This window comes from Bombina bombina, chromosome 5 (genome assembly GCF_027579735.1).
Source record: "Bombina bombina isolate aBomBom1 chromosome 5, aBomBom1.pri, whole genome shotgun sequence".
Lineage (NCBI taxonomy): Eukaryota > Metazoa > Chordata > Amphibia > Anura > Bombinatoridae > Bombina > Bombina bombina.
The window spans coordinates 437,010,487-437,038,166 of record NC_069503.1 but is presented as its reverse complement, the minus strand read 5'-3'; the positions used below and the strand labels follow the sequence as shown (position 1 = coordinate 437,038,166).

General features: G+C 37.9%; 1 protein-coding gene across 2 annotated transcripts in view; it reads left to right on the top strand.

Annotated features, from left to right (window-relative positions):
• The window catches only part of ACP3 (acid phosphatase 3), a 156,007-nt gene that overhangs the window by 127,013 nt on the left and 1,314 nt on the right, over window positions 1-27,680 (top strand). Inside the window, exon 11 of one of the 2 annotated variants that reach the window (XM_053714293.1) lies at window positions 2,681-5,935. The exons of the other annotated variant lie outside the window; for it this stretch is intronic. Within the exon in view, the coding sequence (XP_053570268.1) occupies window positions 2,681-2,817 (137 nt within the window). The 3' untranslated portion in view covers window positions 2,818-5,935. Of the gene's footprint in view, window positions 1-2,680; window positions 5,936-27,680 lie in introns of those variants that run through there. 2 annotated transcript variants of the gene reach the window in all.

The window sequence follows — 27,680 nt, the reverse complement described above, 5'->3', positions numbered from 1 at the left end:
GGTTAATGTATAGTTTGGGGTACCAGATCCAACTTACTGATTGACAAGGTATTTAGTTTGTCCCCTTTTCCTGTAATTCCATTCAGAAATTATGAGCTTTTTAGTTCCTGTTAGAAATGGACACAGGTTACTTTCTTTGCTGTGGCCAATTAGAGACGGTTATAAATAGGTTGCTGGAGTGTGCAGCCAATGGGTGTGTGGAATATTACAAAGTTACAAGATGGCAGCCCCATTTTTTTTATAGACACTAAGGGCTCGATGATTAAAAGCTTTCTGGGCTGGCGAGATTATTAATGAATGCTCGCCAGTCCTTCTATTTCCCTGGTGGAATGATCTAAAGCCATTTTTTACCCTGAAAACAGGGTGTCTCGCTAAGGGGCGTATACTGCATTTTCATATGAAATGTGCACAACAAAATTCATATTTTAAACATTATACAAAACAAATATTTGAACCATTCACACACAAATAAGCAGGGAAAATTGTATTGTTAAGGTGCGTCAAAAATCGTAACAAAATTCTTCACCAAAAATTGTATGTTAACAAAATGTAAAATTAGTATGTAATTTACACAGGAATAAATCAAATTAAATATTCACAGAGTAAATCGTAATTGTAGTACACTGGATGTGCAAAAATCACACCGAAATTTGAATTTATAAATACAAAATGCAAAGCGTAATTGTTGTTTTTTCGTAAAATGGGCTGAACATGGGCGTTCCATGGGCGTATATATGAATATGTCTCACTAATCCCAGCGTAATTCTATAAAGATTTTCACACTGCAGATATCAGTTTTTTCTCGCCAACTAAAAGGTGGCGAGCTTTTGTCAAAACAATACGAACACTTATAACACCAATAGAAAAACAAATGCATACTAAAATATAGGCGAATGTAAGATGCTATAAGCAGAAAGCAGCGTAATGTGAGTTATATTGGCTGCAGGATTTTAATTTTTAAGGAGCGAAGTTTCCCTATCCAGCGAGCTTCATTACTTTTAATAGGAGACATCTCGCAATTCGCAGGGACTGGAATGGAGCTTGATGCCCCGTGCAGGCTCACCAGAAACAGCAGTTATGAAGCAGGCCGGCTCTGAGCAGGCGGACAGACATCGCCAGAAATCAACCCGATCGAGTACGATCGGGTTGATTGACACCCCCCTGCTGGCGCCCTATTGGCCGCGAGTCTGTAGGGGGTGGCGTTGCACCAGCAGCTCTTGTGAGCTGCTGGTGCAATGCTGAATACGGCGAGCATATTGCTCGCCGTATTAAGCGAAGTCTGGCGGACCTGATCCGCACTGTCGGATCAGGCCTGCCAGACTTTGATAACTTGGGGCCACAGTCACAGCTCATTTTGTGCCTGGTTTAAGGTCAACTGAATGTGCACTGATAATATTTTGCATAGAGAAACTGTTTGTAGAAACATTTAACATATGCATATGATGGACTATGATATTATAATTAGTAAAACTGCAAAAGACATAATCAAGAGTCTCTGACTGTTGTGATGGGGTTTACAGTTGTAATCAGTAAATTTTAACAAGTTTCCAGTTTACTTCTGTTATCAAGTTTGCTTTGTTTTCTTGGTATCCATTGTTAAAAAAGCAAACCTAGGTAGGCTCAGGAGCAGCAATGCATTTCTGGGAGCTAACAGCTGATTGGTGGCTGCACATATATACCGCTTGTCATTGGCTCGCCAGATGTGCTCAGCTTGCTCCCAGCATTACTGCTCCTGAGCCTACTCTTCAACAAAGGATTACTAAGAAAATAAAGCACATTTGATGACATAAGTAAAATAAAATTGTATGCTCTATTTGAATCATGAAAGTTTAATTTTGACTTAACTGTCCCTATAATCCCTTGACAAGGTGGTTAAAGACATTTAATTTATTATGAATCTTTAAAGAATAGGAAATTAAAAAAATATCTCCATGTGCAAATGAAAGTTGTCACTGTAATGTAAAGAAAGCAAGATCCAATAACATAAAATATAAAGCACATCACTGGAAGCCAGATATTGCAAATACTATTCCTCAAACTGTATTATTAAAGAGCCATAATACCCAAATGTTTAAACACTAGAAAGTGATGCAGCATAGCTGTAAAAAGCTGACTAGAAAATATCTCCTGAACATCTCTATGTAAAAAAGAAAGATATTTTACCTCAAAAGTTCCTCAGTAGCCACCTCCCATTGTAAAGGATTTCTAAGCTGCATTTTAGTGTGTCTGTCCTGGGACAACTGAAAGGATGAGCCTCATGAACTCTCATATTATTTCACCAATCAGGTAAAGGAAGCTTACTATGAAATCTCATGAGAGTTAAGTGAAATCTCATGAGATCACAGTAAGAGTTCATGACCTCAGCACTGTTGATGCTGATTGGCTGCTGTTCATTTCTTCATTTTTTTTCAATTTTTACCTGCAGCTGGGAGCAGCTGAGTATAACTTTTTATACAGAACTTACTCTGCTGAGCTGAGGAGATTGTGAGGTAAAATATCTTCCTTTTTTACATAGAGATGCTCAGGTGATATTTTCCTGTCAGCTTTATACACTGAAAAAACAATTAAGAATATATTATTTTCATGTGTTTCCATGTTTATCACATCAATATTCTTATGTATCATTAATCTGCTATATCTCATAAACATATTGTTGTACCCTGGTATCTGTCCCTCCCAGAAATGACATATATTGCACGTGAAGAAGAAAGGATTGCTATGAAAAGCAAGTCAAAAAAGAAGATGACGACGCGTTATCCGTGGAATAACAAGAAGTTGACACAATTATTTTTACCCCGTCCCAAGGTTTTGTTATAATAAAACTGTTACTTTAATAAAGTTGGAATTTTTTTAAATAAAACATAGCAGTTTGCGCCCTTAAGGTTAGACTTCAAACCTTCATTTTCAGAAGGTCCTAACTATAATAAGATACAACAAAACAGAACTGCGGATGTATCTGGCACAGCTGAAGAGAAATGTCTGCACTGTAATAATGTTCAAAAGTAAAATAATCTTACAAAATAATAGTGTTTATGATCTTAGAAAAAAAATATTTGTTAAAGAAAACTAGGGTAAAAAAATCAAAAGGCTAAACATTTTGGCTTTCTTTGCATATGTGATTATTAATGGTGCTTTATTTTAGTTACTATACAGTATTATTTTTTATAGATGTATTTTAGTTTTCAGTTCTGTAAATTTTATAGATTTAAAGGTATATGAAACAGTGCTCAACATATTTTTAATCAAAGTAAACTTAAAAGAAACAGATTGTATAAAAAAACAACTTACTTATTCGCTTGCAAAATGAGTACTTATAAATGGGGAATTAGCTGACACTGTCACTTTAATGTTCTATTTTTTTTAGAGCCTTTATTTTTTTTACTATACATTTAAACCCTGCATTCCACAACATCACCTGTGCCTCGCTCTACAAATATGCAAGTATGTGTGCTCCTGATTAGATCACCAGCTATATCCTTATATGAAGTTAATTTGAAGGGGTTAACATGTTGTTTATCAAGCATCAAATGCCCATGTAGCGCATGTTTGCACCTGCAAATCACAAATTATAAATTGGAGGAGAGTGATTTGTCTGGTATGATTGACAAGCCGTGCTCTTGCATCATTAGTTATACAAGAGCACTAAATGGGGCTACACAAATATAAAGTTATATTGCGAGGAGACAGCAAGTTAGGACCTTTCAATACATATTTTTATGTTGTTTATTATTGTAAAATATGTGCTTCATTAAATCCACATAAAATGCAGAGTAAAACAAAAATTATAGTTGTAATATAATGTTTGTAATATAAAAACACTTCTGTGGTATATAAGTTTGACTTTGTCTAAAAGAATAGTTTAGCCTTATAAATAATATGGCCTTGTTGCACCCAATCAATGTATTCCAGCTTAATCTGCCTAGTACCAATTAGCAACGTGAATATGTGTAAATAACCCTGTCACCCTTAGAGGTCAAAACCCAAGGGTCATTTGTATGCAGCATGGAAACATCTGAAGTGCTTACATTAGAATTAATCATCTCCACTGGAAATAGCCTGGGTCATTATTCAAAAGGAATCAAAAGATTAGAATAAACAATTTGCCTTCAGTCATAATTTATGCATCCTGTTTAAAGACAGTTCAAAACATTAGCTACATTATTGCACAGAATAACATAAAAGTTGTTTTTTTAAACAACATTTGATTAACATTTTATATTTATATTTAAATGCGACACATGGTCAGTTATATTATTGTTGGTGCAAAAAATATATTTGTTTACAGACTTTTTTAAAGGGACTTGAAACATTTTGAGACTGCAATATCAAATGTTTATTTATATGTAGTAAAATAGGGTAATATAATATTTATTGTTCCCCTTTTCCAGTAATTTAACTACAAAAATGTTGGGCATTCCAAAATTAATCTTGCATAATTCAGATAGAGCATGCTATTTTCAGACACTTTTACATTTACTTTTAATTTTAAGTGTTCTTTTTTATTTTAGTATGCAAAGAATGTGTACATATATTACACTAGTGGGAGCTAGCTGGTGATTAGTGATTGTGCACATTTGTCTCTTGTGATTGACTGACTAGAAGTGTTTAGCTATCTTTCAGTAGTGCATTGCAGCTACTTCAGCAAAGGATACCAAGGGGATGAAGCACATTTGCTAATACAGGTAGCCCAGAAGGAATGGTTGTAAATCGAAACCGTTGTAAATTGAAACCCAATTTATAATGTAAGTCAATGGGAAGTGAGGGAGATAGGTTCCAGGCCCCTTTCAAAATTTTCATAAGTAACACCTAATAGATTATTTTTAAAGCTTTGAAATGAAGACTTTAAATGCTAAACAGCATTATAAACCTAATAAAATAATCACACAACACAGACTTTACTTCCATTTTTCTGCAAACAGTTCTTTCTATGCATTCCAATCTGGACTGATTTATAGACAGGAAGATCTTGTTCCTTTGAAATCTGCTCAATAGCTCAGGTCTGGTTAAACTGAATAATTTCAGCTTGCTTGGCTTTGCTGCAACACAAGCGGACAGCTCCATCTACTGGCGATTTTAATAAATGCACTGCTTCTCAATGCTTTTCAATAGCAGTCACATGACTGGAAAAAAAGGTTGTCATTCTGAAACGGTGTAAATTGAACCGTTGTAAAACGAGGGCCATCTGTATAAGAAAATTGGAAAGTTGCTTAACATTATATGATCTATCTGAATTATGAAAGAAAAAAAATGTGTTTCATGTCCCTTTAAAAGTGGAAGTGCAGACTCCAGACTTAAAGGATCACTCAATTCAGTGGAACTGCATAATTAACAAGTGCATAATAAAAAGACAATCATTTAACACCTACTCTGAATTTTAAATAAGCAGTAGATTTATTTTCTGTCAAATGTATTTGTTCTCTCATTTTCCGGCCCCCTGTATCTTGTGACAGACATCGGCCAATAACAGACTAGTATACATATACCCTGTAAGCTTATGCACATGCTCACTCAGTAGGATTTTGTTCCCAGAAAGTGTGAATATAAAAAGACTGTGCAAATTGTGATAATGCAAGTAAATTGGAAAGTGTCTTAAAACTGCATGCTCTATCTGAATCATAAAAGTTTATTTTGACTTGAGATGTCCCTTTAACCCTGCTATATTCCACATAGTCTATTTATTTTTTTATTGTGCTCCAAATATAGGAGGCTTCTATACCTGTATATGATGTTATTTTACATTAATTTAATTTGGAATTAAATTTTGATTAATAAAGTAATGATGACATTTTCTTTTACAAAACTGCTAGGAACAAACAGTGAAACAATTTAAATCAGATTATTGTTTTTATTGTACTACTATTGATGTGTTTTGAAACTATATATCTGATATTGGCATTAAACATTAAATATTGACTGCATACTCTAATTGACAAAACACATTTGTGATTGCTTTTTGTAATATTTTCACTAAATACCTTTTATGACTTTACTCTCTCCTTTGATTGGGAGTTGTCAAAATCTCTTTAATCTGTCAGCTATGTACATTAAAACACACAAGATGCCATTCAAAACATTACTCTTTTCTTACCTTAATATCATTTGTACTTGTCATAAATTAAACACACCTTGTACTGTATTTTCTATAAAAATTATTTACAAAATATTAGTGATATCATGAGTAATTATACAAAGCATATAATTAGGTTCTACATAACCTCTGTCTCTAAAACGTAGCCATGTAAGTCTGAAAAGGTTTTTTTATTGGCTATATAACAAAATACACAAATATCTCTCCAACAAGTAGAACATCATTTCATTAAAATGAGTTAGAAAAAACACCCTACAATTTTAAAGTATGTTGTCTTGTTTGCATAATCACATGCAGATTTGAAGACCGAACTGTATGGCACAATAAAACATTTAAGGCCATATTACAAGTGGAGCGCTATCATTAATGCTAGGAGTGTAAACACGATCGCAAGATTAAGGTGTTCTTTACACTGAAATCCATATTACAAGTGGCGCACTGTTAAAATTACTGCAAATTAATTTGCGTAATCACATTTACCGCTCAAACATTTTATGCAACCTAAAAGGTTGCAAACCTAACAAAAAATAACAAACACTAACCTTACAAAAAATAACAAACAAATTACCAAAAGTAAAAATTAGTTATGCGTATTCTAATACCCCAAAATAAAAATAAACTACAAATAGCCCTTAAAATGGCCTTTTGTAGGGCATTGCCCTAAAGTGATCAAGCTCTTTTGGTGAAATAATTTTTTGTTTTGTTTTTAAAACACCTTCTAACATTAACCCCCAACTCCCCAAAAAATAAAAATAAAATATCTAAAAAAAAAAATGTAATCTAATAAAAAAAAATACCCCCCCAAAAAAAAACAACTACCACTAAAATCCCAAGCTGGTACTCACCAAAGATGATGGCGGTAGCGCTCCATCTTCATTCATGCAGTGGTCCTCCTTCATCCCTGCGGCGGTCCATCTTCTTAGCTCGCAAGATGAAGACCACTGCCACCAGGATATAGATAAGAAGATGGGCCGCCACCGGTATGAAGGACCGCGGCAGGGATGAAGATGGAGCACTGCCGAGATGAAGAGGGAGCAAAGCCACCATTATCTTCTGTGAGTACCATCTTGGGGTGTGGTAGGATTTTTTTTATTTTTTGGGTGGCTTTTTTTTTAGATTATTTTTTTTTTTATATGGACAGCAAAAGAGATAAATGCCTAGAAAAATGCCCTTTTCAGGGCACTTTTTAGATTAGATTTTTTTTAGATAGTTTTTTTTTTTTTTTAGGGGGGGTTAATGTTAGGTGTTTTTTGGGGGGGGGGTTCACCAAAAGAGCTTGATCACTTTTAAGGGCTTTTTGTATTTTTTTTTTATGTTTTTTTTATATTTTGGGGTGGGGGGTTTTTCTTTTGGAGTATTAGAATAGTCATGACTCTTTTTTTTATTTTTGGAAATTTGTTTTTTTTTGTAAGGTTAGTGTTTATTATTTGTAATGTTTGGTTTTGGGGGTTTGTAATGTTTAGGTGGGTTGTTAAAGTAATCTATTTTTTTGTTGGTAATGTTGTTTTTTTATTTTAATAGTAATGGTAGTTTTTTTTATTTTAAAAGGTAAGATAAGTTCTTATTTTTTTTAAAGGTAGCTAGGTTTTTTTGGTAAAAGTTAGTCTATTTTGTGTTAACTTAGTGGTGTTAGGTTAGGGGGTTTAGACGTTAGTGGGTTATTTTGTGGTGGGCGGTTTAGGAGTTAATAGTGTAGTGGAGACTTTCCAGTGGGTTATGTGGCGGTTAGGGGTTTTTAGAGTAGGGGTCTTATGTCGATTTGGGTTAGCGCACGAGTAAGGGGGGTTTTTGCACTTTTTTTGCTCCATTGACTTCTATGGGGCAGTAGGTTATTTGCCAATTGACATTGTAAGTTTGACTTTTTGCATGAGTTGGGTTAGTGCTAGAGCGATAAGTTTTTACTTTCAACACGTAATACCAAAGCAACCCAACTGGCACAAAAGGTTTACCCCTAGTGCAGTTAGTAAAAAACATACAAAGGATTAATACTGGACATAGTACCATACAATATATTACTAAATTAAGTATACAGAATGTGCAATAATATGTTCCGATTCTCTAAACCTCTCCAGATAGACGAGATTATCTACAAATATCCATCAGTTCTATGAAGTTCTTCACAGGGTTCTGAAAGACAAATTTTACCTGTGTATCTGATTAAGAGGAATTTCCTAGATTGTTGTATGTAAAGGCGAAACACTACATTATAGTGCTCATTAAAATAGACCGTTTGAAAATCATTAATAAAGTACAAAGTAAAAATTGTATTTTCATTATACAAAGTAAAATATCTTAATGAAAGTACACTGTATAAATCCTATTGAAAGTACAAAGTAAAAATAACATTTAAAATACAAAGTAAAAGATCACATTAAAGGGACAGGCTACACCAGAATTTTTATTGTTTTAAAAGATAGATAATCCCTTTATTACCCATTCCCCAGTTTTGCATAACCAACACAGTTATATTAATATACTTTTAACCTCTGTGATTATCTTGTATCTAAGCCTCTGCAAACTGCCCCTTTATTTCAGTTCTTTTGACAGACTTGCAGTTTAGCCAATCAGTGCCTGCTCCCAGATAACTTCACGTGCACGAGCCCAGTGTTATCTATAGGAAATACATGAACTAACACCCTCTAGTGGTGAAAAAAAACCTGTTAAAATGCATTCTGAAAAGAGGTGGCCTTCAAGGTCTAAGAAATTAGCATATGAACCTCCTAGGTTAAGCTTTCAACTAAGAATACCAAGAGAACAAAGCAAAATTGGTGATAAAAGTAAATTGGAAAATTGTTTAAAATTACATGCCCTATATGAATCATGAAAGTTTATGGCCTAGACTGTCCCTTTAAATATAAAAAATATAGAATTAACACGCAAGTACAAAAAGAAAATCACGCTTTGTATTTTTTCAGAGTAAAATGAGATTTGCAGTCTTAGCGCGACTGGGCCGGGGAGTAGGGCAAATAAGAAGTGTTGGGGAGCTTGCATATAGTAGATTGAAAGTAAAAGGCGTATTTGAAGCAAGAAACAACGAAAAGGTAAAGGGACATGGTACTCAAAATTTTCTCTATCATGAATTTTAAAGTGCAGCAGGTAAAGGGACATTTTCTCATGATTCAGATAGAGCATACCACTTTAACAACTTTACTATTTACTTCTATTATCACACAGCGACACAATACTGGGAGCTAGCTAAACAGATCAGACGAGCCAACAACAAGAAGCATATATGTGCAACCACCCATCCGTAGCTACCTCTCTGTAGTGCATATGCTTTTAACCACAAAGGCTATTAAGAGAATGAAACAAATTAGAAGTAAATCAGACAGTTGTTTTAATTTGCATACTTTATCTAAATCATGAAAGTTTAATTTTGACTTTACTTTAAACTCTACTGCTCATTTACTGATAGGAACAACCCACACCAGAAAAAGTTTTTTCTCAAGCATCAAATTTTAAAAAAATGAAAGCACTGCAGTTTGAAACATTCTATTTGAGATAGTACAGTAAAAAAATTCAGGACTATACAATGTTCACTCTTTGCTGCGGGATTCCCCATTCCAAAGATCTGTAACACTTTCTATGGGAAGCACCTCGCTGTATTTTTTACATATAAGTAGGAATTTCAAGGGGGGTTTGTACTTAAATTGCACTGCATATTTAATAAGATTTATTACTGTGTAATTTAAATACAAATTTAAAAAAAATTACATTTCTCTTGTAAGGTGTATCCATTCCATGGGTTAATCCATTACTTGTGGGATATTCTCCATCCCAACAGGAAGCTGCAAGAGGACACCCACAGCAGAGCTGTCTATATAGCTCCTCCCCTAACTGCCAGTCCCAGTCATTCTCTTGCAGCTCTCGACAAGAAAGGAAGTATCAAGAGATATGTTGGTGATAGTGTAGTTTATCTTCAATTTTTTTTTTTTTTTAAACGGTACCGGCGTTGTACTGTTTTTGCCTCAGGCAGAAATTAGAAGAAGAGTTCTGCCTGAGGTTTTTGATGACCTTAGTGGTTTGTAACTAAGGTCCACTGCTGTTCTCACACATAACTGAAGAGTATGGGAAAACTTGAGCTGGGGGAATGGCCTGCAGAATTACCTGCTCTGAGGTATGTTCAGTATATTTTTTTCTAGAGAGATGATAAGGTCTAGAATATGCTGACAGTGCCTGATATATTTAAGGTAAGCCTGATTACAGTGATTTAACAACCACTGGGATCATGCTTGCAGTAAAGGGTAATATTCATGTTAATTGCTCATATTACTTAGTATGTAAAACGTTTGCATGATATATAAAAAACGTTTTTTACTGAAGGTGATAAATCTTTATTTGGGGCCTAGTTTTCCACATGGCTGGTTAGATTTCTCCTAGCAGTAGTTATTTATGGCCCTCTAACTTTGAGTGCATGGTGGGAGGGGCCTATTTTCACGCTCTAATTGCGCAGTAGTTTTTGCAGTCTGAGACATCCAGCTTCCCTGAAGGAGTCCCCTGACATATAGGACCTCTGTAAAGGGTTTTTGTTCCTACAAAAGTCGTTTTAAGGGCAGGTAGGAGCCACAGTAGAGCTGTGGCAGTTTGCTTGTGACTGTTTATAACTGTTTTATCGTTTTTCTGATCTGTTTTTGAGCCTGAGGGGTTAATCATCCATTTGCAAGTGGGTGCAATGCTACTTTAGTCTATTATACACACTGTAAAAATTTCGTAGAGTTTACTGCTTTTTTTCACTGTTTTGCAGTTTATGTGATTGTTTTTTTCCCTTAAAGGCACAGTACCATTTTTTATATTCTGCTTTTTCACATTTATTAAAGTGTTTTCCAAGCTTGCTGGTCTCATTACTAGTCTGTTAAACATGTCTGACATAGAGGAAACTCCTTGTTCATTATGCTTAGAAGCCATTGTGGAACCCCCTCTTGTGTACCAAATGCACTGATCTTACTATAAATTATAAAGACCATATTCTGGCTTTAAAAGATTTATCACCAGAGGAAATTGACAAGGGGGAAGTTATGCGGTCTAACTCTCCCCACGTGTCAGAACCTATAACTCCCGCTCAAGGGACGCCAAGTACATCTAGCGCGCCCATTGGGTATACCTTACAAGACATGTCGGCAGTTATGAATCATACCCTTACAGAGGTATTGTCCAAACTGCCAGGGTTACAAGGAAAGCAAGACAGCTCTGGGGCTAGAACAAATACAGAGCGCTTTAGTAGCTATGTCTGATATACCCTCACAATGTGCAGAAGCCGAAGCAGGAGAGCTTCTTTCTGTGGGTGATTTTTCTGATTCAGGGAAGACACTTTAACCTGATTCTGATATGTCTACATTTAAATTTAAACTTGAACACCTCCGCGTGTTGCTCAGGGAGGTTTTAGCAACTCTGGATGACTGTGACGCCATTGTAGTCCCAGAGAAATTGTGTAAATTGGATAAATACTATGCAGTACCTGTTTATACTGATGTTTTTCCAATCCCTAAGAGGTTTTCAGAAATTATTACTAAGGAATGGGATAGACCAGGTGTACCGTTCTCTCCCCCTCCTGTTTTTAAAAAGATGTTTCCTATAGATGCCGCTACACAGGACTTGTGGCAGACGGTCCCTAAGGTGGAGGGCAGTGACGTGCAGTCACAGGAGGCAGGTGAGGCAGTGCCTCTCCTGGCCAATGTATGTAATAACAGCCTTTTTATAAAAAAAAAAATAAAAATAGATCTTTTTTTCATATTTTTTTTTTTAATAAAAAAAGGTGACCCCCCACCCCTCCACCAAATTCATGACTTGTGCTTGTGTAAATTAAAACTTATATAAAAAAACGTAATACAATACATAATTCAATACATTCATATTGCGCAAGACAAGGCCAGCCAGTTGTCCTTGCATTGCGCAATATGAATGTATTGACTCACTGGGGAAGTGTATGGGCCGCTGAGAGACTGCCACCAAGAGGAGAAAAGGTGCTAATGCAGTGCTCTCCAATGCGCCCCATACGCTCCCACTGGAGGCTTCACTCTGAAAGCCTCCGGACTCAGCCCTGGCCGCCTCTCAGAGTCTCAGCCAATCAGAATTCAGCAAGTCGTCTGAGTCTCTCTGGGGCTGGCTGTCGCTGAGTGCCGGGCGGGAAGGAAATGGAATCGAGGCGCGCGTCAGCGTGTCACGTGCGGTCACGCTCAGAGCAGCTCAACTCAGAGACGGAGTCAGACGTGGTGGACAGGTGTCAGTGAGTGAACTACTTTCAATTTACAGCAACCGTTACCGGAGAAGACTAAGTCTAATCTATCTATTAGCGCATCTTTTTTAGGTAGGTGGTGGCACTTGACTGTCGGTGCTATTACTTGATATTTTTTTTGATAATTAAATTCAGTGAGTGTCAGTGAAACTTGATGAAAGAATTATATTATATTTATTATAAATACAAAACTTCTCTTATATGACTGAGCCTGAGCCTCGAAGTGTTGTTGATGTTGTTGATTTAGATTAGGATAGGACTAATGATCAGTTCAGATTTAGTATTCATTCAGAATCAGGACAGGAGGAGTAAGAAGAAGGAGTTGTTGTGTACTTTTACTTTGCTGCGTCACAGAACAACAGAATTATCATTGGATTTGGCAGTGGAACTGAGAGGCTCTTTCAGATTCAGAACGTTTTACTATTTTTGTTTTTGTCAGTGCTGGCCTGTGTGCTATACTGTGGTGTTTTTCACACCAATTTATAAGTTATGACATTTATTAACCTCGTTTAACGAGGTTATTTTAATAAATGTCATAACTTATAAATTGGTGTGAAAAACACCACAGTATAGCACTCAGGCCAGCACTGACAAAAACAGTTACTAAAAATAGTAAGAGTAAGACGCTCTGAATCTGAACGTGGGACTGCGTGGCTTTAAATATGGCCAGACTTACTATACTCTGACTGGCTTGTTGTTGCGAATGCGTATTAGTAAAGGCTGGCTGCAGTGCAGTAACTACTATCGCCCACTGCATGTCGATGTCCAAAAAAATAAACACTGTCTTTTTGCACTGTGTGGCCTCAGGACCTGCTATCTAAATATGCTCAGTAGCTATGAGCATATTTAGATATGCTTTTCAACAAAGGATATCAAAAGAATTAAGAAAAGCAGATATCCTTTGTTGAAAATCATATCTAAATATGCTCAGTAGCTAATGAGCATATTTAGATCTGATTTTCTTCATTCTTTTGATATCCTTTGTTGAAAATCAGATCTAAATATGCTTATTAGCTACTGAGCATATTTAGATAGTTTTTTTTTCAAAAAAAGAAAATCTGATTTTCTTCATTCTTTTGATATTCTTTGTTGAAAAGCATATCTGAATACGCTCAGTAGCTACTAAGCATATTCAGATATGCTTTTCAACAAAGGATATCAAAAGAATTAAGAAAATCAGATATCCTTTGTTGAAAATCATATCTAAATATGCTCAGTAGCTAATGAGCATATTTAGATCTGAGTTTCTTCATTCTTTTGATATCCTTTGTTGAAAAGCATATCTAAATATGCTCATTAGCTACTGAGCATATTTAGATATGATTTTAAACAAAGGATATCTGATTTTCTTCATTCTTTTGATATCCTTTGTTCAAAAGCATATCTAAATATGTTCAGTGGCTACTAAGCATATTTAGATATGCTTTTCAACAAAGGATATCAAAAGAATGAAGAAAATCAGATATCCTTTGTTGAAAATCATATCTAAATATGCTCAGTAGATACTGATTGGTGGCTGCATATAGATACCTCATGCGATTGGCTCGCCCATGTGCATTGCTATTTCTTCAACAAAGGATATCTAAAGAATGAAGGCGTATTCGATTGCTAGCCACTGCCTCACCAGCCTCTGAAGTCACCGCACATCACTGGTGGAGGGAGCAGTCTCTACCCTAGCGAAGCGTACAACTATCCCTGTCGAGGAAAGAAAATTTTTATTCAACAAGGTTTTATTCTCCAGCCTCTTGCATGCATTGCCCCAGTCACTGCTGCTGTGGCCTTCTGGTTTGAGTCTCTAGAAGAGGCTCTACAGGTAGAAACCCCGTTGGATGATATCCTTGACAAGCTTAAAGCTCTTAAGCTAGCCAATTCATTTGTTTCTGACGCCGTTGTTCATTTAACCAAGCTAACGGCTAAAAATTCAGGTTTTGCTATTCAGGCGCGTAGGGCGCTATGGGTTAAATCCTGGTCGGCTGACGTTACTTCAAAGTCTAAACTTCTCAACATTCCCTTCAAGGGGCAGACCCTATTCGGGCCTGGACTGCAGGAGATCATTTCTGATATTACTGGAGGAAAAGGTCACGCCCTTCCTCAGGATAGGTCCAACAAATTAAGGACCAAACAGACTAATTTTCGTTCCTTTCGAAACTGCAAGAGTGGCACAGCTTCAACTTCCTCTAATACAAAACAAGAGGGAAATTTTGCCCAGTCCAAGCCGGTCTGGAGACCTAACCAGGCTTGGAACAAGGGAAAGCAGGCCAAGAAACGGATCTAGTAGGGGACAGACTTTCTCTCTTCGCCCAGGCTTGGGAAAGATATGTCCAGGATCCCTGGGCGTTGGAAATTTTGTCCCAGGGATATCTTCTGGATTTCAAAGCTTCTTCCCCAAAAGGGAGATTTCATCTCTCACAATTATCTGCAAACCAGATAAAGAGAGAGGCATTCTTACATTGTGTTCAAGACCTCCTAGTTATGGGAGTGATCCACCCAGTGCCAAAGGAGGAACAGGGGCAGGGCTTCTATTCAAATCTGTTTGTAGTTCCCAAGAAAGAGGGAACCTTCAGACCAATCTTAGATCTCAAGATCTTAAACAAATTTTTCAGGGTCCCATCCTTCAAGAATTCGAACCATCCTACCTATGATCCAGGAGGGTCAATATATGACTACCGTGGACTTAAAGGATGCTTATCTTCGCATTCCGATACACAAAGATCATCATCGGTTTCTCAGGTTCGCCTTCCTAGACAGGCACTACCAGTTTGTGGCTCTTCCCTTTGGGTTAGCCACGACACCAAGAATCTTTACGAAGGTTCTAGGGTCCCTCCTAGCGGTCCTAAGGCCGCGGGGTATAGCAGTAGCCCCTTACCTAGACGACATTCTGATACAGGCGTCGACTTTTCAAATCACCAGGTCCCATACGGACATTGTTCTGGCATTCCTGAGGTCTCATGGGTGGAAGGTGAACGGAGAAAAGAGTTCTCTATCCCCTCTCACAAGAGTTTCCTTCCTAGGAACTCTGATAGACTCCGTAGAAATGAAGATTTACCTGACAGAGGCCAGGTTGTCAAAACTTCTAAATTCCTGCCGTGTTCTTTATTCCACTTCTCGCCCTTCAGTGGCTCAGTGTATGGAAGTAATCGGCTTAATGGTAGCGGCAATGGACATAGTGCAGTTTGCCCGCCTACATCTCAGACCGCTGCAACTTTGCATGCTCAGTCAGTGGAATGGGGATTACACAGATTTGTCCCCTCTACTAAATCTGGATCAAGAGACCAGGGATTCTCTTCTCTGGTGGCTATCTCGGGTCCATCTGTCCAAGGGTATGAGCTTCCGCAGGCCAGATTGGACAATAGTAACGACAGATGCCAGCCTTCTGGGCTGGGGTGCAGTCTGGAACTCCCTGAAGGCTCAGGGCTCGTGGACTCAGGAGGAGGCACTCCTTCCGATAAACATTCTGGAACTAAGAGCGATATTCAATGCTCTTCAGGCTTGGCCTTAGCTTACTGTGGTCAGGTTCATCAGATTTCAGTCGGACAATATCACGACTGTAGCCTACATCAACCATCAAGGGGGAACAAGGAGTTCCCTAGCAATGTTGGAGGTTTCAAGAATATTTCTATGGGCAGAGGTTCACTCTTGCCATCTATCAGCTATCCATATCCCAGGAGTAGAGAACTGGGAGGCAAATTTTCTAAGTCGGTAGACTTTTCATCCGGGGGAGTGGGAACTCCATCCGGAGGTATTTGCACAGTTGATTCAACTTTGGGGCAAACCAGAACTGGATCTCATAGCGTCTCGTCAGAACGCCAAGCTTCCTTGTTACGGATCCAGGTCCAGGGATCCCAAGGCAGCGCTGATAGATGCTCTATCAGCGCCTTGGTCCTTCAACCTGGCTTATGTGTTTCCACCGTTTCCTCTGCTCTCTCGTCTGATTGCCAAGATCAAGCAGGAGAGAGCTTCGGTGATTTTGATAGCACCTGCGTGGCCACGCAGGACTTGGTATGCAGATCTGGTGGACATGTCATCCCTTCCACCATGGACTCTGCCGCTGAGGCAGGACCTTCTACTTCAGGGTCCTTTCAACCATCCAAATCTAATTTCTCTGTGTCTGACTGCTTGGAGATTGAACGCTTGATTTTATCAAAGCGTGGTTTCTCTGAGTCGGTAATTGATATCTTAATTCAGGCTCGAAAGCCGGTCACCAGGAAAATCTATCATAAGATATGGTGTAGATATCTTCATTGGTGTGAATCCAAGGGTTACTCATGGAGTAAGGTCAGGATTCCTAGGATATTATCTTTTCTCCAAGAAGGATTGGAGAAGGGATTGTCAGCTAGTTCCTTAAAGGGACAGATTTCTGCTCTGCCTATTCTTTTGCACAAGCATCTGGCTGATACTCCAGACGTTCAGGTTTTTTGTCAGGCTTTAGTTAGAATCAAGCCTGTGTTTAAACCTGTTGCTCCGCCATGGAGTTTAAATGTAGTTCTTAAGGTTCTGCAAGGGGTACCATTTGAACCTTTGCATTCCATAGATATTAAACTTTTATCTTGGAAAGTTCTGTTTTTAGTAGCTATCTTCTGGCTCGAAGAGTTTCGGAGTTATCTGCTTTACAATGTGATTCCCCTTATCTCATTTTCCATGCAGATAAGGTAGTGTTACGTACCAAACCTGGTTTTCTTCCTAAGGTGGTATCTAATAAAAATATCAATCAGGAGATTGTTGTTCCTTCTATTACACAATCTTGATGTGGTTCGTGCTTTAAAATTTTATTTACAAGCTACGAAGGATTTTTGTCAAACATCTGCTTTGTTTGTGGTCTACTCTGGACAGAGGAGAGGCCAAAAGGTGTCGGCAACTTCTCTTTCTTTTTGGCTAAGAAGCATAATCCGTTTAGCTTATGAGACTGCTGGCCAGCAGCCTCCTGAAAGAATTACAGCTCATTCCACTAGAGCGGTAGCTTCCACATGGGCTTTTAAGAATGAGGCTTCTGTTGAACAGATTTGTAAGGCGGCGACTTGGTCTTCGCTTCATACTTTTTCTAAATTCTACAAATTTGATACTTTTGCTTCCTCGGAGGCTATTTTTGGGAGAAAGGTCTTACAGGCAGTGGTGCCTTCCGTTTAAGTGCCTGCCTTGTCCCTCCCTTCATCCGTGTCCTAAAGCTTTGGTATTGGTATCCCACAAGTAATGGATGAACCCGTGGACTGGATACACCTTACAAGAGAAAACAAAATTTATGCTTACCTGATAAATGTATTTCTCTTGTGGTGTATCCAGTCCATGGCCCGCCCTGTCATTTTAAGGCAGGTGTTTTTTATTTTTAAACTACAGTCACCACTGCACCCTATAATTTCTCCTTTCTCTTGCTTGTCTTCGGTCGAATGACTGGGAGTGGCAGTTAGGGGAGGAGCTATATAGACAGCTCTGCTGTGGGTGTCCTCTTGCAGCTTCCTGTTGGGAAGGAGAATATCCCATAAGTAATGGATGAACCCATGGACTGGATACACCACAAGAGAAATACATTTATCAGGTAAGCATAAATTTTGTTTTTTTATTAAATACGATTTATAGTGAAAATTTTTTGTTATGATTTTTGATGAACCTTAAAATAAAATTAATTTTCCTGCATATTTTTATTTCAATTATTAATGTTGTATGATTTTTAAATTAAGAATTTTATTGTGCACCCTTAGCGAGACAGCTGCTTTCAGGGTAAAAAGTGGCTTTATTGAATTCCACCAGGGAAATGGAAGGGCTGGCGATAATTCTCATAGAATCTCACCAGCCTATAGAGCTTTATAGAATTGGCCCCTAAGAATCTTACAGCTTGATGTAACACCTAAGGTTCAACATCTCTGCAAATGACATTGAAGCAACACACCATTTGGTTGAGTTCTGCAGATAGTGACATATTCGCATTTAGGCAATAAAGCTAACTGCCTATATAAGTGATGTAATTATACAATTCACTTAGGAGAGTCTGCAGATTGTTTTCTGGTGAGGCACAAAAGTCAAATGTCCAAAACAATATAAGTGTAATGTAAACAAGCAAATACACAAAATATAAGGACATGCATTGGGAAGTAATGTGTGACCACGTGTGTGTAATAAATGAAACATTTAGGATAGTGTCACACCATAGAATTAACTCTTAAAATGACTTTATACTGCAACATCAGACTCTATATATGTGCACAGTCAGGTGGCATTTGCCCTCTCCCTCCTATAGACACATGTGGTCACACATGAATTCGCAATGCATTTCCTTATTTTGTATGACTGTCAAGAAGAAAAAGCTAAAGGCTCAATTTGTGTTAGGGAATAAATGGTGTAAAATGTATGACTGGGTCTGACTTACTCTTGCCCATGGGTACCAAATATGGGTGTCTGATTCTGCATGCAAGTTTGGTGAACCTAGACATATTAAATATTTTCCACCTCTGAACCATTTTTGGTCTTAAATAGTTTATATATCAATGCATCCATTACAAAAAAACATTATTTGGCACTTATATTTGCATAAATATTAAAGGGACAGTCTACTCCAGAATTGTTATTGTTAAAAACGATAGATAATCCCTTTATTACCCATTCCCCAGTTTTGCATAACCAACACAGTTATATTAGTTGAAATAATTTTTATTGTCATGGATCACATCAAATACAACATAATAAAACAGTGTGCTGGGTTACAATGTCCTAGTATTCTTAAAACAATTAAAGTTTTCAGCACCCTGTTTATATCATTTTCATCAATTTTTCTCCCCCCTTCCCTAACTCCCTCTCCACCCCCTCCCCTCTTATCCCATTTCCCTAAACCTAAACTTCATAACTGTATACAAAGAAAAACCTTTAACTTTAAACTTTTCCCGTCGAGCAGTGACAATGTTGTAGATTTCTTTAGAACGCTATATCTATATTTAAGAAAGTTCCTATTCTCTCCAATTTAATTGCCCTAAAAAAGCCTTATTGGTTACTTAGTGTTGATCTGTATGTACATACATATTTCTGTTTATTTAAAATCCAGTGTATCCACATGTTTTGGAATCTCTCAGATGTCCCTTGTATCCATGCAGCTGATTTTAGCATATTATAAACATCTTCAATTTTGATCATTACCTCACCCCATTCTGGAGCCCCCACTTTCCATTTTCTAGCTATACATATTCTGGTTGCTGTACATATAATATTAACCCATCTATTAGTAATTGAGTTCATTGACTCCTGGGGGATATGTAGTAAGGCCTGTGAGGCTGATAATGTAAAGGAGTCGTCTAGAATCACCTTAAATAGTTGAGAAAGCTTGTCCCATGTAGGTTGTATCTTTGGACACTCCCACCACATGTGAAAATAGGTCCCTATCCCATTACATCCCCGATAACATAATCTACTACCCTGTGTGGTGTAATGTGAGGATTTCAGTGGTGTAAGGTACCATCTATATGAGGTTTTTATTGAGTTTTCGATAAGGTCTGCCCCAATTAAACTTCTCCTCATTGAGGAGAAAATCTGGCTCCAATCTTCTCTATCATAGGTTATAGCTAAATCTTGTTCCCATTTGTCATAAATTACCAATTTTGCTGAACTATTTGCTTCTTGAATGGCTAAGTATAAGCGTGTAATCATTTTTTTATTTCTACCGGGTGTCATTATCATTTGTTCCAGAGCAGTTTTTGGGCAGGCTGGGATGCTGCCTAGTCTATATGTATTTATAGCATGGGAAATTTGGAGATATAAAAACCAGTGCAATGTATTTGGGTGTATTTTATCTCTTAATTGTGTAAATGTCAACAACTTCCCATTGTCTAGGAAATCAGCTACCCTATAGAGGCCTTTATTTCCCCACTTATCTATTTGTTTTTTAAATTCTTTTGGGAGTAGTGTACTTAGAGGTATTATAATAGTGTGTGGCGAGAGTAATTTCAATGTATGTGTTAGTGACCTCCACATAAGCTTAGAATCTTCTGTAGTTTTTAGTTTAATTATCCTCTGGTCTTTTGGATCTGAGGGTTTCCATAATATATCTCCCGGAGTGCTTAGTCTTCCAATATCTGCTTCAATACCTGGCCATGTCATCCCCTGGCAATCTTTACATAAAAGAGCATTTTGTGCCAGTCTGGCAGCATGATAATAATCTCTAAGATTAGGGACTCCTACACCTCCCAATAGCTTGTGTTGTTTTAAAATATGAGCAGCTATTCTAGCTGTTTTATGTCCTCTTATAAATTTAATAATTTCAGATTGTAGTTCTTCAAGCTCTTTTATTGGGATTTTAATAGGTAAAGCTCTAAATAGATATAACAGTCTTGGTAGGACATTCATTTTAATGGCCGATAATCTGCCATACCAAGAAAAGTTCCCTTTCTTCCATTTCAATATATCTCTTCTTATAGTTTTGTAAATTGGGATGTAGTTTGCTTTATACAATGTTTCTATGGTGTTTGTGATTTGTATGCCTAGATATTTTAGGGAATGATTAACCCATTTAAAATCAAAGTTCGCTTCTATCAACTTTTGTGTGTGCCAACACAGTTATATTAATATACTTTTTACCTCTGTGATTACCTTGTGTCTAAGCCTCTGCAGACTGCCCCTTATTTCAGTACTTTTGACAGACTTGCATTTTAGCCAATCAGTGCTGACTCCTAGGTAACTCCACGGGCGTGAGTACAATGTTATCTATATGGCACTCATGAACTAACACCCTCAAGCTATGGAAAACTGTCAAATGCATTCAGATAAGTGGCAGCCTTCAATAGCTTAGAAATTATCATACAAGCCTACCTTGGTTTAGCTTTCAACTAAGAATACAAAGAGAACAAAAAAAACTGATGATAAAAGTAAATTGGAAAGATGTTTAAAATTGCATACCCTATCTGAATCATGAAAGTTTAATTTTGACTAGACTGTCCCTTTAAAGTTTAAACCATAGCAAATTCTTATAGTTAGAGAGTTTTTGCCTTGACTCACTAAGCTATGAGATAAATACTAAAACCATATACAATCTTTACTTTTAGCTATATATTCCTCCCTCAAAGATACCAATCTCATTCAGTGCTGCCTGCACTGAGTTAAGCCAGGGTTGCTAGGAACTGATAACATTTTTAGTTCAAACCTAATAGAAGTTAAACTTCAAATGACAATCTATCTTGTGTTGGCTTCTAGTGAGTGATAGAGCTTAATGTTACCTATGCTGCCACTGAAAGGTGTTGATGAGACCAGTAGATAAAATGAGAATGAAAACTTCTATGTGAAATGATTTAGTACGTAAAAAAGAGAACATATTGCTAAAATATCATCTGTATTTTAAGGGTGAATAAAGTGAATATGAAACAAATTTGTACCCATATTATACAAAGTCTTCCAACTGAATTTAAATGTGTTGCTGTAAATCTAGTCTCATGTACAAGTCAGAAATTTCAGTCTAGAATTTACTGAGCCTCAAATACATTACAAGAGATACAGTCATTGGTCTGAACTCTCCGCCTAGGCTTTAAAATGTACTTAAAGCAACATTAAAATTAAAAATGTTTTTCTCTATAAATGAATTCATTAATAAAAGTGAAATAACAATGCAATATATTCACTGTATTTTCAAGTGTCTGCTTTAAAATACAATTATTTTTCTCTAAAAAATGTGCTAGTCTTACACTCTCTAGAGAGTTTGGAAGTCAAATCTGTAACATAATTATGCTGCAAAATTATACTGCATAGTGATTGCTTAGAGAAGTTCACAAACACATGTCCTGCTAATCCTAACTGGTCATATTTAAGGGAGATAAGATATGTAGTTGGTATGGGCAATTTGCAGCATTTTGCAGCATACTTAGGAAAGAGAATTTAAATTATAACCTTTAAAGTGTAGGACAATCACATTTTTACAGCAATAGTAACTGTGACCATATTACTATTTTTAGAAAATATCAGCCAGATTACGAGTTTTGCGTTATGGCTGGCTCTCTAATAACTTGCTGTTATTACAGGTTTGAAAAAAAACGGCTTCTGTGGGCGATATGGTTGCGTTAAGCTCCATACCTCACCCAAATACAAGCAGTGTTTTGATGTGCTCACGCACGATTTTCCCATAGGCATCAATGGGGAGACCCGGCTAAAAAAATGCCTAACACCTGCGATCGTGAAGCGTAAAGCTCCATAACGCAGCCCCATTGATGTCTATGGGGGGAAAAAATGTATGTTTACACCTAACACCCTAACATAAACCCTGAGTCTAAACACCCCTAATCTGCCGCCCCCGACATCGCCAACACCTACATTACACTTATTAACCGCTAATCTGCCATCCCCAATGTCGCCGCCACCTACATAAATTTTTTAACCCCTAATCTGCCGCCCCCAAATACAAAAATTTATTAACCCCTAATCTGCCGCCCCCTATGTCGCCGCCACCTACCTACACTTATTAACCCCTAATCTGCCACCCCCAACGCCGCAGCCACCACCTACATTACACTAATTAACCCCTAATCTGCCACTCCCAACATCGCCACCACCTACATTACACTTATTAACCGCTAATCTGCCGCCCCCAATGTCGCCGACACCTACCTACACTTATTAACCCCTAATCTGCTGCCCCCTACATTACACTTATTAACCCCTAATCTGCCGCTCCCTATGTCGCCGCCACCTACCTACACTTATTAACCCCTAATCTGCCGCCCCAATGTCGCAGCCGCAAGTATACTATAGTTATTAACCCCTAAACCTCTGGCCTCCCACATCACTAACACTAAATAAATATATTAACCCCTAATGTAACCCTTACCCTAAGTCTAACCCTAACGTAACCCTAACCCCCCTTACTTTAACATAATTAACCCCTTAATGACAACTGACGTACCAGGTACGTCATGCAAAAATGAACAGTTAATGACAATAGACGTACCTGGTACGTCAGTTGTCTAACAGAGTGCTGGAAGCAATCGCAATCACTTCCAGCAGCTCTCAGGGTATTGCAGTAATGCCTCGATATGGAGGCATCCTGCAATACCTTTTTACAAGCCTCCGATGCAGAGAGAGCCACTCTGTGGCCCTCTCTGCACTGGTAGCGATGGTGCCGTTCGTTGGTGGGTGGGAGCGTAGCAGGGAGGTGGGTGGGCAGCCCATCGCTACCCGGCATCCGGTTTCTTTAAGTGCAATGTGCACGCCAGGTGCCAGGAGCGTGCGGGGGGCCCGCGGGGGCGCACGCATGTGCGCGCGCCCGCGCACATTAGCCACTGACACCAATGAGGAGGGAGAGGGGGAAAAAAGTTAAATAAAATGTAAATATAAAAGGATCTGGGAGGGGGAGGGGGTAGGGGTATTGTGGGGGGGCTGCTACACTACAGAAAAAGTTTAAAGCTCAAAAGAAAAAAAAAACTTTTGTTTTTGGAGGCAAACTGGGTACTGGCAGACAGCTGCCAGTACCCAAGATGGCGGCAATTAGGTAGGTGGGAGGGTTAGAAAGCTGTGGGGGGGGTCAGGAAGGTTGGGGGCTAAGGCATGGGTCCATCACAGCTAAAATATTTTATTATTTTTATTTAAAAAAATAAAAAAACTTATTTAGTACTGGCAGACTTTCTGGTGGGGGCAATTGTGGGGTGGGGGAGGGAAGAGAGCTGTTTGGGAGGGATCAGGGAGTGGGATGTGTCAGGTGGGAGGCTGATCTCTACACTAAAGCTAAAATTAACCCTGCAAGCTACCTTCAAGCTACCTAATTAACCCCTTCGCTGCTTGGGCATAATTCACGTGTGGTGCGCAGCAGCATTTAGCGGCCTTCTAATTACCAAAAAGCAACGCTAAAGCCAAATAAGAGAAGCTTTTACAACAATATGTGCCATAATAGCACAAGCTGTTTGTAAATAATTTCAGTGAGAAACCTAAAATTGTGAAAAATGTAGTTTTTTTTTTATTTGCTCGCATTTGGCGGTGAAATGGTGGCATGAAATATACCAAAATAGGCATAGATCAATACTTGGGGTTGTCTACTACACTACACTAAAGCTAAAATTAACCCTACGAGCTCCCTACAAGCTCTCTAATTAACCCCTTCACTGCTGGGCATAAAACACATGTGGTGCGCAGTGGCATTTAGAGGCCTTCTAATTACCAAAAAGCAACCCCAAAGCCTTATAAGTCTGCTATTTCTGAACAAAGGGGATCCCAGAGAAGCATTTACAACCATTTGTGTCATAATTGCAGAAGCTGTTTGTAAATAATTTCAGTGAGAAACCTAAAACTTGTGACAAAATTTGTGAAAAAGTGAACTTTTTTTTATTTGATCACATTTGGAGGTGAAATGGTGGCATGAAATATACCAAAATGGGCCTAGATCAATACTTTGGGTTGTCTTCTAAAAAAAAATATACAGGGAGTGCAGAATTATTAGGCAAATTAGTATTTTTACCACATCATCCTCTTTATGCATGTTGTCTTACTCCAAGCTGTATAGGCTCGAAAGCCTACTACCAATTAAGCATATTAGGTGATGTGCATCTCTGTAATGAGAAGGGGTGTGGTCTAATGACATCAACACCCTATATCAGGTGTGCATAATTATTAGGCAACTTCCTTTCCTTTGGCAAAATGGGTCAAAAGAAGGACTTGACAGGCTCAGAAAAGTCAAAAATAGTGAGATATCTTGCAGAGGGATGCAGCACTCTTAAAATTGCAAAGCTTCTGAAGCGTGATCATCGAACAATCAAGCGTTTCATTCAAAATAGTCAACAGGGTCGCAAGAAGCATGTGGAAAAACCAAGGCGCAAAATAACTGCCCATGAACTGAGAAAAGTCAAGCGTGCAGCTGCCAAGATGCCACTTGCCACCAGTTTGGCCATATTTCAGTGCTGCAACATCACTGGAGTGCCCAAAAGCACAAGGTGTGCAATACTCAGAGACATGGCCAAAGTAAGAAAGGCTGAAAGATGACCACCACTGAACAAGACACACAAGCTGAAACGTCAAGACTGGGCCAAGAAATATCTCAATATCTAAGGTTTTATGGACTGATGAAATGAGAGTGAGTCTTGATGGGCCAGATGGATGGGCCCATGGCTGGATTGGTAAAGGGCAGAGAGCTCCAGTCCGACTCAGACGCCAGCAAGGTGGAGATGGAGTACTGGTTTGGGCTGGTATCATCAAAGATGAGCTTGTGGGGCCTTTTCGGGTTGAGGATGGAGTCAAGCTCAACTCCCAGTCCTACTGCCAGTTTCTGGAAGACACCTTCTTCAAGCAGTGGTACAGGAAGAAGTCTGCATCCTTCAAGAAAAACATGATTTTCATGCAGGACAATGCTCCATCACACGCGTCCAAGTACTCCACAGCGTGGCTGGCAAGAAAGGGTATAAAAGAAGAAAATCTAATGACATGGCCTCCTTGTTCACCTGATCTGAACCCCATTGAGAACCTGTGGTCCATCATCAAATGTGAGATTTACAAGGAGGGAAAACAGTACACCTCTCTGAACAGTGTCTGGGAGGCTGTGGTTGCTGCTGCACGCAATGTTGATGGTGAACAGATCAAAACACTAACAGAATCCATGGATGGCAGGCTTTTGAGTGTCCTTGCAAAGAAAGGTGGCTATATTGGTCACTGATTTGTTTTTGTTTTGTTTTTGAATGTCAGAAATGTATATTTGTGAATGTTGAGATGTTATATTGGTTTCACTGGTAAAAATAAATAATTGAAATGGGTATAAATTTGTTTTTTGTTAAGTTGCCTAATAATTATGCACAGTAATAGTCACCTGCACACACAGATATCCCCCTAAAATAGCTATAACTAAAAACTACTTCCAAAACTATTCAGCTTTGATATTAATGAGTTTTCTGGGTTCATTGAGAACATGGTTGTTGTTCAATAATAAAATTAATCCTCAAAAATACAACTTGCCTAATAATTCTGCACTCCCTGTATACATGTCAAGGGATATTCAGGTATTCCTGATAGATATCAGGGTTCCAATGTAACTAGTGCTAATTTTGAAAAAAAAATGGTTTGGAAATAGTGCTACTTGTATTTATTGCCCTATAACTTGCAAAAAAAGCAAAGAACATGTAAACATTGAGTATTTCTAAACTCAGGACAAAATTTAGAAACTATTTAGTATGGGTGTTTTTTGGTAATTGTAGATGTGTAACAGATTTTGGGGGTCAAAGTTAGAAAAAGTGTGTTTTTTTCCATTTTTCCCTCACATTTTATAATTTTTTTTATAGAAAATTATAAGATATGATGAAAATAATGGTATCTTTAGAAAGTCGATTTAATGGCGAGAAAAACGGTACATAATATGTGTGGGTACAGTAAATGAGGAAGAGGAAAATTACAGCTAAACACAAACACAGCAGAAATGTAAAAATAGCCTTTGTCCTTAAGGGTAAGAAAATTGAACAATGGTCTGGTCATTAAGGGGTTAAAATAAATCTAAATAAAACCTACTATTAAATAACTAATTCCTAAAACTAAATACATACTTACCTGTAAAATAAACCCTAAGATAGCTACAATATAACTAATAGTTACATTGTATCTATCTTAGGTTTTATTTTTATTTCACAGGTAAGTTTGTATTTATTTTAACTAGGCAGACTAGTTAATAAATAGTTATTAACTATTTACTAGCTACCTAGTTAAAATAAATACAAATGTACCTGTAAAATAAAACCTAACCTGCCTTACACTAAAACCTAACATTACAATAAAATTAAATAAATTAAATTAACAAAATACAATTATCTAAAGTACAAAAAATAATAAACACTAAATTACACAAAATAAAAAAAGAAATTATCAAAAATAAAAACGAATTACTCCTAATCTAATAGTCCTATCAAAATAAAAAAGCCCCCCAAAATAAAAAAAAACCCTAGCCTACACTAAACTGCCAATGGCAATCAGCCAATAGGATTGAGCTTTCATCCTGTTCGAATCAGCCAATAGAATGCAAGCTCAATCCTATTGGCTGATTGCAACAGCCAATAGGATTTTTTCCCCCTTAATTCCTATTGGCTGAAAGAATTCTATCAGCCAATCGGAATGTAAGGGACGCCATCTTGGATGATGTCATTTAAAGGGAAACTTCATTCTTCAACAGCCATCGGAAGAAGAGGATGCTCCGCGCTGGATGTCTTGAAGATGGACCCGCTCCGCGCCGGATGGATCAAGATAGAAGATGACGTCTGGATGAAAACTTCTGCCTGCTTGGATGAAGATTTCTGCCTGCTTCGATGAGGACTTATGCTCGTTTGGATGAGGACTTCGTCGCCTGCATGAGGATGGATGTCTTCAAAAACTGTAAGTGGATCGTCGATGGTTAGTGTTAGGTTTATTTAAGGGTTTATTAGGTGGGTTTTATTTTTAGCT